Here is a 17,856-nt window from a genome sequence, read left to right as displayed (position 1 = left end):
TATATCTTTGCGTTATTTTATTTTTTCACTTGAGAGTTTTCCTCAGTTTTATACTTTTTTGTTGTTCCCTTGAAAAACGTAAAACAGGGGTTTCACTGTATGTTTTACTTTTATATTCTTCATTTAAAAGTAAAACATACAGTGAACTATTTCTAAAGAATTCATTAAAATTTTGCTTGTAAATTTTTAAGTTAATAAAATTTGTAAGCCTTCATTTATTATTGTTTTAATTACCTCTACCTGTGTGACCCGCAACATGGATTTAAAAAAAAAAACAAATTTTACCCACTCGCGAAAAAGGTTTGCAGGTTTGCCATCCCCGCTCTAGGGGATAGAGAAGATTCAGAATACCACCCCTGATCTGTATATCTGACAAGACCCACAGCGGGCCTACGGATAGTAGCGAGAAGCTCCGTTCGGTATTCATAGAAAGGGACACAGAAGGAAACACTGAGTTGTCGACGATAATAAAAAGAGTAATTAAACATAATATTTATGATTAACAAAAGCCTCGATATAAATACAACATACGTAGATTGGTTATGATAATTACACCTCCCCAAATTTACACTTCCATGACGCATATTTACATTACATACACATTACAATTAACGTAACTAAATCACAGCTGTTCGGTTCCGCGCGGACCTGACATTCGCTAGAGCGATTTCAGGACGTAATTGACTACGTACGCAAACACCCCCACGCACAGAAGCACGCACAAGTTTTTCAACGCGCTCTGCAGCTGGGACTGTTGGATTTTGAAGGAATCTTCGACGTTCCCGCCGTGCGTTTTGGCCTCCATTTCGGTCTTCAGGGCCTCCTTTCGCCTGTTGAGTTGCATTTGTATTTCGGATTCCATGTCGGGGAACAGCTCGCAGAACAGTTCATTTTTAAGGTTGAATTCCAGCGAGTCGTTGGCCAGAACTTTCTTGACGGTGTCGGAGGACTCCAGGGAGCCCAGTGTAGGAGTTTTTTCGAGCTGAAAAAATCATCGTATAAATTATACACGTTTGTCATTAATATAAAATTACAAATTAATCTACAAACTAGTCGATATTACGAAAGCGGGCTATATAAGTTACATATTCAACAATGTTTGAGTATATTCTTATTTCAATTTTATTTATTCATATATAATGTACATTACAAAATGGAATATCCTAATTAATACATATAGAAATAATTAGGTAAAATTAGGTATATATAAAAATAACACATAAGTATACATAATATCCAGAGAATAATATGTTAAAAAAGTAAGAGAATCTTGTAACGAAAAACTCCCTCAGAGACGTAAAAATTTCAATGTCCAAAGTAGTATTGTTCAACGTAGAGATAGCCTTTCCAACAGGCATAACCTTCGGCAGGTTGGTCCTGAATATTGGAATGTGAAACAGTTTATGCTGAAGCTGTCTAAGAAGGTCTACTTATCCGGAACATATAAGCTAAAGCTTCGCATAATTACAGGGTTGTCAATAATACCGCGCAACAATCGAAAGAAGTGCGTAGTTAAATACACATTCCTTCTAGTCTTCAAACTGCTGTAACCGAGCACACCCTGGAGCAACTCAGTGGGATAAAGCCATGGATAATATCCAAATGTCCAAATGCTTGCAGACTAGCTGGATTTCCTCCCGAGGGAGTAATTCATGTCTAAATTTGTCGCTGTTGCGAAGGAAAACATTTTCAACGGTGAATGTTACATAGTGTGTAAAGTGGCCACTTAAACCAGGCAATGACAGGTCACAAGTCCTGTGGATGCCTAGACTTCCCTTCTCCAAAATGTTCTTCATCTCCGTTGTAATATGTTAATAGTAACAAAGTCAATCAAAAAATTTTAATTACTCCACCCGTGACGTCACAAGTTGTCGTCGGCGAGTTGTCCCGACATATAAAAGTAGAACCCTGCAGCTGTGAAAATATGCTACACGTTGAAAAGAACGGCTACCCGGAAACCGGAAATCTAACACAGAACATAACAACGATATAGGTTATTGTTCACATTAACCTGTGACGTTTCAAAGTAATTAAATTTCATATTTTTTTGAGAAACTGGGTTGTACGACTAAACTTTCATTTTTACCGACAGTAAGACAATTTCCCGTAGCACTGAACTTCCTAATTACAGGTGGCTCGTTTCGTGTACTTTCAAATAGTTTTGGTTGAGAGAAAACAGAATACAACTCACCATGAAACTTAATAGTCCGGTTAGTATTGTGGAGACCGACCACGCCGGGTTCCACGTGTCGGGGTGATAATCTGCAATAGAAAATCATTTTTAAGTTTCAAAACAATCTGGATTTAATCATTATAATTCTTACGGATTATAACATTCATTTTACAAAAATAAAATATGGTTCAATAAAATATTCATTCCCTGTTTTTCCATCTTTTGAAAGGTTTGTCCGAGTCATTTGTTTAGTTTTGTCGGGCAGTTTATTGTATAATTTCAGTGCCTGGTTTATTAGTCTCGATTGTCCTTGTCTCGTCACAATTGTATTCTAGATAACCTCTATATTGTCTTTTACCGATACCATATTTAGTGGTCTGGAGAAAAATAAACAATTTGATGTGATTTATACCGATTTTTACAAAGCTTACAAGGTCGATCACCAAATACCATTGACCAAACTGTCTTCGTTTGGTATTTGTAATCCAATTTTATCGTTCTTTAAGTCATATCTCAGTGAAAGGAAACAGTTTGTAAGGGTAAATAATTCCATCTCAAACAGCATTAATATATCTTCAGGTTACCACAGGGTGCTCACCTTGCTCCTTTGCTGTTCAATCTATTCATTTATTTTAAAGAAACAAACAGTCGACAATGATATTTTTTTTTTTTTCAAAATACAGTTTAAAGACAGACCAGCAAAGTTTCTAAATAAAAATCATACATATTATTAAATTGTGTTACAACAAAAGGATGTGTTTATGTGTATTTGTATGAGAGTAAGTGTAGATACGTGTTTATGTGTATTAGTGTGGGAGTAAGTGTTCAGGTGTGTGCATCATTAAATAGTAAGTGGGATCGTATCGCAGCCAGAAATAATAAGTCTTACTTTATTTTAAAATAAATTAAGGGGCATGTAAAATATATCAATAGAAAAAAAAAAAACATTATAGTTAGAGCAAGAACGATAGAGGAAAGAGTGTTGTGCATAGTTAGTGCTACAGACTGGCAGATGGAATAAATACTTATTTCTTGTCACGTGCATGGGGACATTAAGATTAATTTTGGAGAGTAGGTTAAAAGAGTCTACTTTATTATTTAATCATTTGTGTAAAGAGCATAATTCAGATACAGTGCGTCTATTTTCAAGGGTAAAAAATACATTTTGTTTGGCAGATTGGCTGGAAGTACAAAGCGTTTTATTGTTTTTATAATCTGGGTATTTTAAAAATTTACGTTGAACATTTTCAATCCTTTCTATGTTTGTTATGTACAGTGGGCTCCACACGACGGATGCAAACTCACATTCATCAATGATCCAAAAAATGTTTTTCTTCATCAATTTGGCTGTTTGCTGACGATACTAAGATTCTCAAACAGATTGGCAGCCCTTCTGATTGTTCACTATTACAAGCTGAGTTACTGTCTTTTGGCGCCTGGTGCTCATCCAATAATCTACATCTCAACTTAAGTAAGTGCGAGGTTACGAGATTTTTTTCATCTGGAAAATCCAATCATATACGACTACTCACTGAACGATGAAATATTATCATCTGTGTCTACTACTACTACCATCACGCCATTTCCCCGTAGGGGTAGGCAGAGAGAATGGACCGCCACACACGTCTATCCTGGCATACAATCCTAGCCTCTTCCACATTCATACATCTCGTCATACATGCCCTTCGGTTCTGTCTGCTTTTGACGTGACCAGACTTAAGATTTTGGTTTATCTGATCATGCCACGTCTTCCTCGGTCGTCCTCGTCTCACGTTGCCGTTCATTTTCGCCATATATACTTGTTTTACCTTTCTTTCGTCGTCCATTCGTTCTACGTGACCAAACCATCTCGGAGACCCTTCTTTATCTTATCAATTATACTTGACTCAGATTTACACTCTCGCCTGATTTCATCATTCGTAACCCTGTCATACATTGATTTCCCACACATTCCTCTAAGAGATCGCATTTCAACCGCGTTCATTCTTCCTCTGCCAGTTCCATGTTTCACTTCCATACATAAGTGTCGGGACTAAAACTCCGTTGTGCACTGCCAGTTTAGCTTCGATTGACATATTTTTATTAGAAATTACTGTGCTTAGTGCTCCGTTCATTTTGTTGCCCGCATTCACTCCTCTTTCAACATCTTTTTCTACTCTTCCATCTCTTGAAAACATGCTTCCCAGATACGCAAATTCTTCTACTATCATCTGTGTCTAGTATAGAGATTTAGGTATTATACTTGACACCTAACTTTCTTTTACAATTCATATCGAACATGTTTTCGATAAATCCTTAAAACTCCTTGGATTTATTAACAGAGGAACAACTGACTTAAAAAATATCAATATTAATATGTTATTGAGAAATTTTGATAAAAAGTTTATATTAGTTCTTAAGATGTTATGAACTAACTTAATAAAGCATAAATAAATAAATACCCATAAAACTTTCTTCTATTCCCTAGTTCGCCCGCACCTAGAGTGTTCCTCTGTTATCTGGTCTCCATATTATGATGTTCACATCAAAAATATTAAATCAGTTCAACATCGATTTTTAAGAAAGATAGGCTGGAGGTTGGGCTTATCCAGAAACTAATGTAAGAATAATGAGTTAGAAACTAGCTTGAATATATCTTCTCTTCGAGACCGCCAAAATAAATCTGACCTTATAGTCCTATTTAAAATTCTCAACTCACTTTTCGATGCGCCTGAACTACTGCGCTCGATAAAACTAAATATCCCAACTAGAAACCTCAGACAAAAATTACTCTTTCATACCTATAGCCATTGAACTAACTATGGTTTTCATTCTTCATGTCTGCCAACAAACAAACCAGTCTTGATTTCTTTGATTACAAGTTGTCTTCTTTCGAACGATCGCTGAATCAAATTTAATTATAAACACCTCTCTCCCGCTTCCACTCCCACCGAGTCTACTATATACCATTGTGTCTTTCTACTTTCCTTTGTAATAATTTTCTATGTATAATTATGTCCTTAAAAATGCCCATCGGGCGTATTTATAAATAAATATATAAAAAAATGAATAACAAAAAACGTGAAAACATGAAGACATAGGGGAAAGCTGCCACTGAACTAAAATAACGTCTGTGATGCACAGAAACCATATCAGTTCTAGCACTTGTTCAATTCAACTTTACTTTTTAATATGACGCCTTAGCACTTGCCAAATGAAATTTTCAGGATTACTTCTCCATAAAGTAGTTTTAAGACGATGATCTTTTATCGATTGAAACACGCAACCTAAGTTCCCATGTAACAACCATCTAAAACACACGGTAAATTGATAATTCAAGTACTCCTCCTTCGGACATTTGGTGAGAACTCACCCGTGCGAGAACTCACCCGTGCGAGAACTCACCCGGGCGAGAGCTCACCGGCATACTGACCTGACATACTGAGACACAGCCTCGTCTTGGTCTTGAAGCGGCCGTTGGGGGTGAGCATGTAGATGGAGGGCGGCCTGAAGGGGAAGTCCCGCGGGAACACGAGCTTGCCGTGGTAGAAGCCGCCCTCGTACGGACTGTGTTCCGGACCCTTCACCACAAAGTGCCTGATGAACAACAGTCACTCCCGGATTAAACGAGGAATGAAATCAACAACAGATTATCAAATCACAATAGAGATGGAGAATATTTGGAAGTCCGGGCATTTACAGGGCTCGAGATCCGTCATCGGCCGGTTTAAGTGGCCGCTTCACCATTTTCCTTATGTTTAAACACATCGCATCTAATAACTTTCATATCTCTGTAAATATAATATTCGAGGGCATTGGAAGCGAACTTAGAAATCTCCATTGAAGGAGTGGAGTTACTGAAACATTTGCCAAAAACTTTAAAAAAATAATTTTGAGGTTTCTGATTATGCTTCACTAACTCTATGGAGAATGCTTGCGGTGTCAAGTATAATTGAAATCAGTTTTTGCAAGATTTAGAGACGATTTTGAATTACACAATTGTTTGAATAGGTATGTTAAGTTTATTTTGGCGCCAATAATTAATTTTCCGTTTTCAGTGGAGATTTCTAAGTTTCCTTCTGCTACCCTCATATTCTGGGTTAAGATTTTTGATATTCCATCGTTACGTATCGATTTATTATTAAAAAATATATACTTATTAGGTACAGAAAAAGTATTTTATCCGAAATTGGAGATAAATCACCTATCAGTACTATACAGTCAAAAGCTTACCAAATATACAATTGTCTCAAACACTATTTACGTCTCACTCTCGATACGATAGACGCAGGCAAGTCTGTGGCACTGCCACAAAGCCCACAAAAGACTAGTCACTCTCGGAGCTCCGCTGAGGGCAGTCCATTCGCTCGTACTGTGAGCGTTAGCAAATGGTTTTTTCATATTTTTAGCAAATATGTTTTAAATATTATAAATTTTGACTTCAAATACAGTCGATTGTTTTATTTTCCAGATCTTAAATCCCTTAATTTTGCACATTAAGGGAAAAGTTAACGTAAGTTGTGTACATTTTTTATGAAAGTAAAGCAAAATGATAAAGGTTCATATGTCATTCGAAAGAAAATTTTCTGGTCTACAAGATATTGTGTGTGCTTTTAAGTTACATATATTATTTTATTTGATTACAAGCCTTCAATTGGGGAATAAAGCTGCCAAAGCTACTCGCGATATTTACACAGTGCTATGTGAGTAACATTGAGTAACTTGGTGTAAAATAATTAAGGAGAATACATTATTGACTCATGTTCTTCGAGATTAGAACGCCACTCTACCGCAACTGGATTCCCATTTTCTCGTGGTGAGTTATTTTACGACTCATTGAAAATGGCCCTAAAATTAGGAATATGTGGGTTAATCATAAAAACTAAAATATTTATTATTATTTTTAGAAAATTTATTGTAAGCAGGAATAAAATAAAAATACAACAAACGCAAACAAACAAACCACCACGTCGTTTCCCCGTAAAGGTAGGCAGAGAGGATAAAATGCTAGATCACTCTATTTTTGCATACAGTTTTCGCTTCCTCTACATCAATACATCTTCTCATGCACGTGCGCCGATTATTCCGACTTTTGGACATGTCCATCTTCAAGTATTTGTTGGATTTGTCATGTCTTTCTCGGTCTTCCTCTATTTCTGCATCCGTCAACAATCGCATAAATATTTTTAGCCGTTCTTTCGCTGTCCATTAGCTCTACATGTCCAAACCAACGCAGAGCATAATGCAGAAAATAAAAATACACCTTTCAAAATAATGTATATTTAATATAAGATATCCTCGCTCTCTTTTTCACATTATGTACGCTGTCTCGCACCGTGCCCGACCGCGACACGGTACAAATTGTTTGATAAAACATGCGTGTTTTTTGTGAATAAAGCTGCGTTTAAATCAAGACTACACTTATACAGATCTTGGGATACTTTTTGACAACAAACTTAAATTCAACCATCACATGACCACATTTCAAAGAAAGTGTCCAAAATCTGTGGATTTATTTTGCAAATATCTAATACTCGTATGCAGAGACAAAACTTAAGGCGAGGAAAGTACATTCTAATCTCAAATGCGGAGAATAACCCGAAGGTGAAGACAATAGAATGTACTTTCCTCACCTTAAGTTTTGTCTCTGCATACGGGTATAAGCAATTCGAAAGCTCAAAAATTGCAATTACACTGTACAAATCATTTGTTCGTAGTTCGTAGCTCGAATTTAATTCTATAATTATGGTCTCCTAATTATAATATTCATATAACGCGGATTGAATCGGTCCAACGTAAATTTATAAAATTGTGAATATTTAGAATCGGATCAAATACTTTCGTAATCAACTATTACGATTGTCTAGAGTACTTTCATATCTTTAGTTTGGAATTCAGAAGGATTTTAGCTGGTTCGATATTCTTGCACAAATTCGTATCTAACTGTATAGATGCCCACGGTGTCCTCGCTCAGATAAACCTTGATGTACCTCGCCGTAACTTGCGTACCAATCCTGTCTTTGCTGTGGGAAATTATCAAACTAACATCGGATTCTTTTCCCCTCCGCCGAGGATCCTCGGAACAGTGAACGATCTCTCACTAAACGGTACCGTCAATGTGTTCCTACAGCGAGGGCAGGTATTCAAGAAGCAAGCGGTGTTCTTGTGTCACACTTGCCATTTCCGCCTAGATTATGCCATATTTATGAGTTACTGCTATCATCATCTACTCGATACCGGAAACAACCGGAAGAGCTTAAAAGTGAGTAAAGATTTCTATACAGTCCACTAATTCCCGCTGTTATCGATAAACAATGCCTGAAAGGACATTAATAAAATCAAAGATTGTTTAAATCTTTCCTAATAAATGAATAATAACCGTAATTTGTGGTAATTTCAGCCCTTTCATGTCGCTATAATCCGGTCTTGATTTATAGCTCTATTTTAGGAGTGATTTTTATAAAAGCTGTAATTTTTCACAGATTTCCAGAATACCACTCTGGACGAGCGCTTTAGTCTCGATGGCTAGTCCGGATTAAAATCCCGTACGGCGATCGACGCATTAGTCTACCACGCTCAAGGTCGCGGGTTCGATTCCCGGGATGCTCGACGTAAAATATTGTTCACGTTCCTGGACTGGCACCCGAAGCGCGAGGCTCAGCGCCTCAGGAGGGTCAGTCGGTGAGGGTCCCGAGGAAGAGACGGGAACGTCTCGAAACCGGTAGACATAAAGAGTCGAGGAGCGGTTACAAGCTAATATTTACTGACATTAGTTAATATTTAATCAATAAAACAACTTCATCATCACTTAAATCAACATTAAAGTCTTTGTAACTGAGTTCACTGTCACACTGTCGGGGGATTTGAGAAATCACTCTCTCCGGGTTAAACGGACTGACTCCGCAGCTTTCGAAGCCGCCCAGAAGCTTCCGTACGGCGTTCTCCGAGAGGAGGCAACTCCGGAACAGGCTCTCGATCAAACTCGGAAAGTCTTCTAGGCTCAGGAAATCTCGGTCAGAAGTGTTCCCGTCGAACCGACATACCAGCGATGCGCGCCAAGCGCACGTCAAGGTTTTTTCAAAATCGTAAGCCAAAGGTTGGCAAAACTGGCGCAGATTGTGAGAAATGCTCAGAAAACAAACGTCGTTTTCAACGGCCGTTGAAACTGTGAGGCGGTTCATATGTCTCGAGATGTTGTCGCTCAAAAGAACCACTTTTCCACTCGCGTCGGCGGCGTTCGCGACGAAAATATTCTTGAACCACTCAGCGAAAACTACGTTGTCCACCCATCCGGTTTTATTAACACTGTAAGAGACGTTTTGCCGATCTTCGACGGATATATAATCCGCGTCTTCCGATTTGAACACCGCGTGGATGGGGAGCCAGGAGCCGGAGGCGGACCCGCAGACAATAATGGAAACACTCTCGACGCTAGATTCCGGTATTCGACTCAAATATCTCAGGTTTCTTCTCGTAACAACTTTTTCGCAGTCCAAACTGCCGCTGAGATGGAACTCTTCGAAACAGAATATCCGGTCGTCGGGTACCCTCGAACCTTCGCCGTCTCGTAAGGAAGACTCGAGAAATTTTAAATAAGATATCGCATCGTCTTTGAGCGCAAAGTTTTTGGATATATTCGTGCTTCGCCGCTTGCGAAGGGTCAGGTCGTTCCGAGATAGGAACGATCGCGCCCACTCTGATCCCAGTGCGTTTTTTCGCCGCGTCGAAATCGGCGTATCGATAGATGTTCGCATGTAATCGCGCGCCATCGTCCGGACATCGTTAAGCGTGCACGTAAAACCCCAGCTATTGATCTTGCTAAAATAATCCACTAAATTGTCCTCTTCCGTTTTGCTCAGGGTGTGCGGTCGGCCGATTTTATTTTCGTGCCTTTTGTGGATCCGATTTAAGAGCGTTCCTTTTGAGATATCGAAGAGTTCGGACGCTCGTGACAAGCTCGACTGTCCCGTTTCTATGGACTTCATGGCCCGGTCTAGTTTTTCTCTAGTGGTGCTGTTATAGCGACGTATTTTGGGTGGCACGTTTTTCTCGGTCGGCGCATTTTCAGAACTGAAATATAAACAACACTCACTTTAGTTTGTTCGCTAATTTCCCGGCACTTTTCGAGCAAGTCACTCGGTTCGATAGACCTTCATCACTCGTCACACAGGGGCAATATTTTCATCACTTAAACACAAAATCACCGCTGACTGAATGCGTTAATTTGCTATTGGAATCCATCTTTTTAAACGAAAGAGACGTCAGAATTCCCAACATTGGAACTTACGAGGGTAGGTCTGAAGATTCGCCAGAGGGGGTGAGGGGTCACTAGCATTACAATGAAAGCATCCACCCCTTTCCTGAAACTGTTCATAAAGACTTGTGTCTTTCTTCAGTTTCGCATATCACTATCAATTTTTTCAAAACTAATTAAGCGAAAATTTAATATTTCTTTACAGTCAAATCGCGAAAATAGAAAAATTAAGAAACTTTCGAAGCTTTCATTGTTTTATTGTACCCCTCACCGCAGTATTGTCAATTTGTGATCAATCAAATACACATGGTCGGCACAATCAGCTTTTTCTAACTTCCCAGTATGACAGTGGAGGAATACAGTGTTAGTTCCAAATTGAGACCGCGGCCGCACGCTCCAGATTCCGCCTCGGATAGGAAGAAGAACGTAGTAATACAAACAAATCAAACAACGACACAAAACCCAAATACATAGGAAACGTTAGAATAATTGGCCCTATACAACATGCACTCGAGCAACAGAAGAAAAACAATACCAAATCACAGAGGAACATCAAATTATCAAGACACTACTGGCAAAATCCTAACACAGATCCTAACATGATCCCTATCGAACTCAGGCGAAATTACTTCTCGTCATAATACTGAATTCCTCGCTAAAACCACTATCCTAATACCAACAGTAGAAACAATCCTATGCAAAGACCCTAATCTTCCTAACAATCTCTCAGACCAGACGAAACGGGTCCAAGAGCATGATCGGCGCGTGGTTCTCTCGATAACTCGTCTACTATTTAGATTTGTAATTTACCACTTCCCTTCTATGGGACAAGAACAACACAGACGGACGAGAGTTCAGTTCAGACAACCGATGCTAGTACCCAAGTATGTATCCTTTAATCTTAAACTGATTTAGTACTCATGGTAGGTCTTTACCCAGTCCATCCCATTTTTCCACCCATTCGCTCACAAAATGAAAAAATGCTTCAACGTTAGTTGGATTAGCCAATAAGCACTAGCACTAGTGTGTACACCGAGTATCGGCATAAACGAGTAAAAAAACTTCCAAGTAAGACCTGAATAGGTGAGGCGATCTGTAAGAAATATCGAGCACGAATAAAATTGAGATTAGAGCTGTCATAAAATTTCTCACTAAACCGAATATATCACAGCACATTATATGGAAAGATATGTCAACAGTATACGGGGGAATCTTGGCCTGGGAAAATCATTACATTCGGCTGTATTCTCGCTTTAAGTTTTCGCGAGTTCTAAGATGTTTTCCTTCCCTTAAAGTTAATGAGTTAAGGTTCCTATAGCGTACATTGAAGAGCTGTTATATAACGGTAACATAACAACGAACCAAAAAGCGGTAAAAATAAACAAATTTACTCATTAAAATTATGTATTTTATTGAATTGTATAACTTTTTTAACACTTATTTTAATGAAGTCGTAAGGTTTGACAGTAAAAATGCTTAGTTTTTGGCGTTTTGAAGTAAACGGGGGCTAGATTACTTATCGTCCATGCGCTCTGTAGCTGCAAGACGTGCTGTAATCTAGCTCCTATCTGTTATAATTGATATACATCATAATTGGAAAGGAGGAACTAGAATCGTCCATGCGCTCTGTAGCCGCAAGACGTGCTGGGATATTTATTTATTATACAGCGCCCTCGAGGTGATTTTCACAAAAATGGCGCTATATAAATTATCCAACTATAACTATAAGAATAAAAGATTATGCATCTTTTCTTAGTCTATCTCGCTTAAGCCACGGTTTCACCAGATTTGGTATTTTTTATACAAATTTAGGGGTAAAACGCAAAACATGTACGGTAAAGTGAAAACCATAATTAGTTGCATGGTTTTCAGTGTGTAAAAATTATTTTGGTCTCCGTATTCTCGTTCGGATATTTAATTTTAAAGAGCGATAGTAGGTATCTCCCCATCTCTGTTGAGATACTCGCGGACCGATTAGAGGTTTGGATATTTACCATTCGAGGATGTTGGAGGGCACGGGTTCCGCCACCACGTAGGGAATTGGGTCCCCCTTGATTCGCAGGTAATCTTGCTTTAATCTGCTGTTTGTCGCTCCGGAATTTTTGTACGAAGACATTCTGGAATTTTGAATTTTCCACTATGACCGATTCTCAAACGCGGTGCCTTGTTATTCTGAAACATGCAAACACAATTTATCAGGGTACCGATAGAAAGCTCCTTTTCTGCTCGATACGTGGTATCGCCATTAACTTAGGTGTGATGAAGAGTATTTCCTAACCGACCTGCCGATGGCGATGCCAGCGGGAATATCGACATCTTTTATGTTACTGAAAGTAAGTTCACAGAGGTATAGGATAGGATGGATAGCTTCTTTCCACTCTTAACTATTGGAAATTTTTATGATACCATCTTTCCAAATTGTTAACAAATGAAGTATAAAATTACAAATGTTTGGTAAATACATAATTGACAATCTGTATCATATAGGACTTAAGATGTTTAATGAGTTGCCTGCAGAGATAAGGGATGCTGTTTCGTGAGATGGCGCTGACTTTTGTTAAAAACAAACATCCATATGGGTAGAGTGTCATCGGAAAGCGTCTGGATTTATAACAATGTTTTGTTTTTTAAATTATTTATATAAATATACTGTCTATTAGTTAAGGTATAACAAGACGTTCAAATTTTATTTGTACAACTATCTAAAGTAAATACAATACGATACAATAACGTTTCTACCTCTCTAATAGAGTGAAAACTCGCGATTTGAGAGGGAGTTAGTTAGAACAACATTATTATCATTAATTTCTTAAGTTGGCTTATATTCTTATTCTTAGTGGTGGGGGTCAGTGCTATGCGAGCTCCTGATGTCACTGCGACCTGTGCAGATCTATTGTGACGGGTTCCCGCGAACACTTCTCGCCCTACAAACCTAGGTCTATAAAGAGCCTGGCTGCCGTGTGGAAGGCGAGTTTACATTTTGCTAAATCTTCCCTTCCGAGCCCAGATCTGTAAAGCGTCGGGCTATTAGGTGGATGGTGGGTTTTTAACATCCCCAGGTTTAACCAGCGGTCCCCCGAGGATGAGGCTCCTTTTATGATACGAAGCATCACATTCGCATAGAATGTGTACAGGTGTTTCCTCACCTGCACTGCAGAACCTACATCTAGAAGTTTTGGTAAGGTTCATTCTGGTGTTTGTTCAATTTGTCTCTTATCGATATTCGGGCATTTGAAAGTTGAAATATAAAAATAGAGCGAAAGGGCATCTCTATAAGCGGGCAGTTTATAATTAATTTAAAGGCAATTTAGAACTGCGCTCAGAATGAAAAGAGTTTGAATGAATTGAAAAAGATATGTTTACTGAAAGATGATGTAAATAGATTTGTAATTAAAGTGTCAATATTATCAATATGTTTCTTTTTTGGGTGATACCGTGTGTGTCGGATTTGTTCCGACGTTTCGGCTACCATTGCAGGAGCCATTTTTAGGGTAAACAGTGTGTTTCGTAGAAAAAAGGTATGTGTTTAGGTACTAGTAATTTGTACCGTATGGCAGTCGGCAGTAGGCACATTTCTATTACACTTATTTGTTTATAAATTTGTATAAACCACTTAATTTTTTTAATCGAAACCGGTCGAAGTGTAATTAAAAAAATTAAGTGGTTTATACAAATTTATAAACAAATAAGTGTAAAATGTCATACCACAAAGTAAAAATGTTTTTGATAACAATAATACATTTCTATTAGTTTTGGTAGTATGTAATGCTGAGAACCACGTTGAGTTTAATTTGAACCTGTCGACTTTGTTTATTTTATTTGGGTGTCTGTGTATTTCAATTGCCTCTTTTATTATTCGTGCACCGTAATTACTGGGTTTATGTCAAATTTTCGGTTTGAAGGCGAAAAAATGTCCGGTGTCTATAAAGGGTTCCGCTAAGTGTCCGTGTTCAAGTTTACACGCTTTCTTGTGTTTGCCAATCTTTGTCTTTTTTTTCTCGGCAACTTCTCTCGGTGTATAAACAGCTTCCGTTTCCGGGGGATTCCTATCTTTCGGGTTTAATAAATGGTGTTTGATTTTTCCCACAGTGCCGAATGTTGTTCCAATATTATGTTTCTTCAGCACTCTGGCTATCCTGTCAGCTGTCAGCTGTCAGCTGTCAGCTGCCAGTAACATTCTGTACATATGGTAGGTATGCAGTTCCTCTGGTAATATCTTCTTCTTTGTAGCTTGCGATTTAATAATGTTGTCAATTTTCCGCTTCTCATATCCATTACGCTCCGACGCATCTGTAATGTTGTTGACCTCTTCTCCCTTTTCGATACACACTAATTGTAATATAAGCTAACTTAAGAAATAAATCTTAAAAAATAATAAAACACTCCCTCTGCAGGCGGCTATCATTGTTTGGTTTTGGAACGTTTTTGTCGCTTTGCTTGGCTTCGCTCATTAAAAAAACAGCTTTCCACTTGTGATTCTATGCATTATTGAATTAAATTTTAATCAAAATTTAAGTAAAACAATTTCTTTTGAGATTCTTATATTTTAGTACAATAAAATATTAAGAATAACAAAAATATAAATCGAAACAACCCTACGAAAATTTTGATAAAATAACAAAAATAAAATTTATACAAAATACATCTTACAGGGGATTACATCAGTAGGGGTTGAAAAATTCTCGTTGTTTTGTCCTGAAAATTAATGCTTTATTTAAACAAAATTAGTAACAAACGTTTCATGGAAAGTATTGTCCATAGGTAGCGACTACTTTCTCTCGTCTTTCTGCCAGCATACGAATACCATCTCGAAACAACGACTCCTCATCTTTTGAGGTTATCCACAAATCGACCCAATTTTTAGCATCTTCATAAGAATGACCTTCGAGCGATGCCCGGAGAATACGGCGGGCGGGGTAGGACTTCACTTCCGTATGCACTTGTGATCGCGATCAAGTCACGATGCAAAGCGGCTGTTTAGTTCACTTCTGCCTAACTCGGATCTAGACAAATGCGGATCGGGATTTCGGCATCGACCCCATGAAGTATGCGTGTGTAATTTGATTTTTAGTTTTATAATTCAAAAGCTCACACAAAAACAATTTAAAATATGCCAAAATGATTCGACACGTTAAATTGAATTTGAATTAGTCAACGATGCTAAATGTTCGCGTTATTCGAGCCCAACGCCCAACAGGACATCTGTTTCGGCGGAATTCTAGAATTTTCGGAAGAGTGACCGCTGTCAACATGTCCGAACTGTTGCCGAGCGAAACTAGAGTAGTAATTTTGAATTTCGACGGTCGAAATTATGTCCAGAATGAATTGCGATTTTACTTTCATATTTGTCATTGCATTTTATTTGAGAAATAGCGGGATTCGAACGTTTCGCAAACGGGTTCAATCAAAAACTGAAATGTAGAACTTTCTACCTCATTTTTATTTATTTGTAGGGTAATGAAAAATGCATATTTTACTTACAGAAGTCACTCGTTAGGCGATTATCCTTCGCAATTCTTCGCTAATATCCTTGTAACTCGACAAGAAACTGGCAATATTCCTTATTTATGACGCAAATTCAATGTAAATGTCAGAGTCGGAAATACGTGTTCCGGGACGAAACAGCACGAGGGTGTGAAGAGATGGGCGGGAGATTGCTTCTAAAGGGCCGTTTCGGTAAATAAACACAAAATAATCGAGAAATACAAGTAATAAATGCAAAACACACTGTGACAGCGGTGTAAATCGCAGCCGACCCAGAGATGTCAATTTACGTCATTAATTTCTTGTTTCATTCGTACCGCGTTCGACAAGTGGGACGATCCTTTTCCGGTCGAACAACGTCCGAAGTGATCATCATATGATCACTTTAGACTTTACCATGGCCATACTCTTCGGGCCTCATAAAACAATAAGAAACATAGGTAGTTATTAATTTATTTATTTCTATTTCACGTGTTACATAACAATTTTGTTTTTAAATGAGGCCCTCTGTATTAAAGATTATTATTACTGTAGTAGCATTTTATTTTTATCAAACAAAGAAAACATAGATAAACTAACTGTATTACAAAATAAAGCCTTTAAAATCATTTTGAAAAAAAACAGATATACGAGGGTAAAGTCGATGGTAAATGAAATGAAATTATTAACATATAAACAAAGAATATTTTACAATACAATGATATTTGTTCATAAAATTATAAACTCTAATAAAAAAACAGAATTTTGGAAAAAAATTGATCGGAACCAGCATGAACACGATCACAATACTAGAGAAAAGAACAAAATGAGACTTCCATTTAGGAAAAAGGCAAAGTCACAAAATTCAATTTTATTTAAAGCAATTAAAAAGTATTACGAAATGGAAAAAAAAATTTATGAAGAAAAAAACATATCAAAATTTAAAATAATGGTCAAGACATATGTGATAAACAATTTATAAATTAAATATATTTTCAATGTTATTATAAGAACACACATAACAATATGTATGATATGTGTGCCCTACTTTAAGATTTAAATAAAAAAAAATAAAAAAGATGGCCAAACGATTCCAAATATATTTTTGAGAAAATTTCGAAAATCTGTAATAGCACTTTTTAATTTGAATATTTAAAAAAAAACATTTTTATTTGATAATATTTGGTACTTTGAACACTTCGAACAATTAACCTAAAGGTTAAAATAACATAAAACGCTCTTTTTAAGTAGGGCCCCCGTAATAAGAAAACATATTTGTATTTTATTAAACAAGTATGTTTGCTTGTTACAGGGGCCCCAACATTATATTGATATGACGGAAAAAAAACAAATGTTTTAGAGAGAGCACAACAAAGAAGACAGAGACGCTGTTCTGTAGCTCAATCACAAATAACTATCGACGTGCTTAAAAACATGCTAAGCATTTGAGCGACCGCAATAAACAATAATGAACATGCTTAAGTTTTCGTAATCATAAGTCAACTAGTCAACGTGTGTGTTATCTCTTAGTCAACGCTCGTGTCGGTTTTTTTTTTGTTTTCCTCGTAAATAAATACAGTTTACTGGCGAAAAATCAGCGTTTACTTTTAAAAAAATAATACATTAATTGCATTTGCAAAATAGTAAGGAGTAACTAATACAAAAAAGTGAAAATTAAATTACAATTACTATGGCGATCGCTTGTCTTAACATTTGGCATGCCAACCGCCGCGCCGGCTAAATGTAATGAATAGCATAATAAAAAATAAATAAAAATAGTCGTTTTGGAATATTTTCCATATTTCTACTGGAGAAATTCAAATATGATGCGATTGGGCCGCAGGATTATACGTCGCGAAACGTAAATATTTTGACATTTAATATTAGGTGTTCATGGATGTTGCATTGTGATCGCGAATACGATAAACAACCATGGTGAGATATTGTTATCACGTCGCTTAATAGCATGTCGATAGTTATTTGTGAT

General features: G+C 37.3%; 1 protein-coding gene across 2 annotated transcripts; it reads right to left on the bottom strand.

The window, feature by feature from the left end:
• Positions 1-480: 480 nt before the first annotated feature.
• On the bottom strand, positions 481-16,186 carry LOC148275639 (ubiquitin-conjugating enzyme E2 J2). Of its 2 annotated transcripts, XM_088235400.1 has the most exons (5): positions 15,888-16,186; positions 12,401-12,578; positions 5,586-5,749; positions 2,192-2,262; positions 481-982 (listed from the first exon to the last, which is right to left on the bottom strand). In XM_088235400.1, the coding sequence occupies exons 2-5, from the start codon at positions 12,520-12,522 to the stop codon at positions 659-661; spliced, it is 681 nt and encodes a 226-aa protein (XP_088091526.1). In that variant the 5' UTR covers positions 12,523-12,578; positions 15,888-16,186; the 3' UTR covers positions 481-658. The 2 variants fall into 2 exon arrangements, with proteins under 2 accessions (XP_088091526.1, XP_088091525.1); XM_088235399.1 differs by lacking the exons at positions 481-982; positions 2,192-2,262; positions 5,586-5,749 and adding an exon at positions 8,893-10,222.
• Positions 16,187-17,856: the final 1,670 nt, after the last annotated feature.

Source organism: Micrasema longulum, unplaced genomic scaffold (assembly GCF_059751315.1).
Source record: "Micrasema longulum isolate JH-2025_06_02 unplaced genomic scaffold, ASM5975131v1 h1tg001372l, whole genome shotgun sequence".
Taxonomy (NCBI): Eukaryota; Metazoa; Arthropoda; class Insecta; order Trichoptera; family Brachycentridae; genus Micrasema; species Micrasema longulum.
Note: the sequence above shows the minus strand (reverse complement) of the source record. Positions and strands in the feature narration are given on the sequence as shown.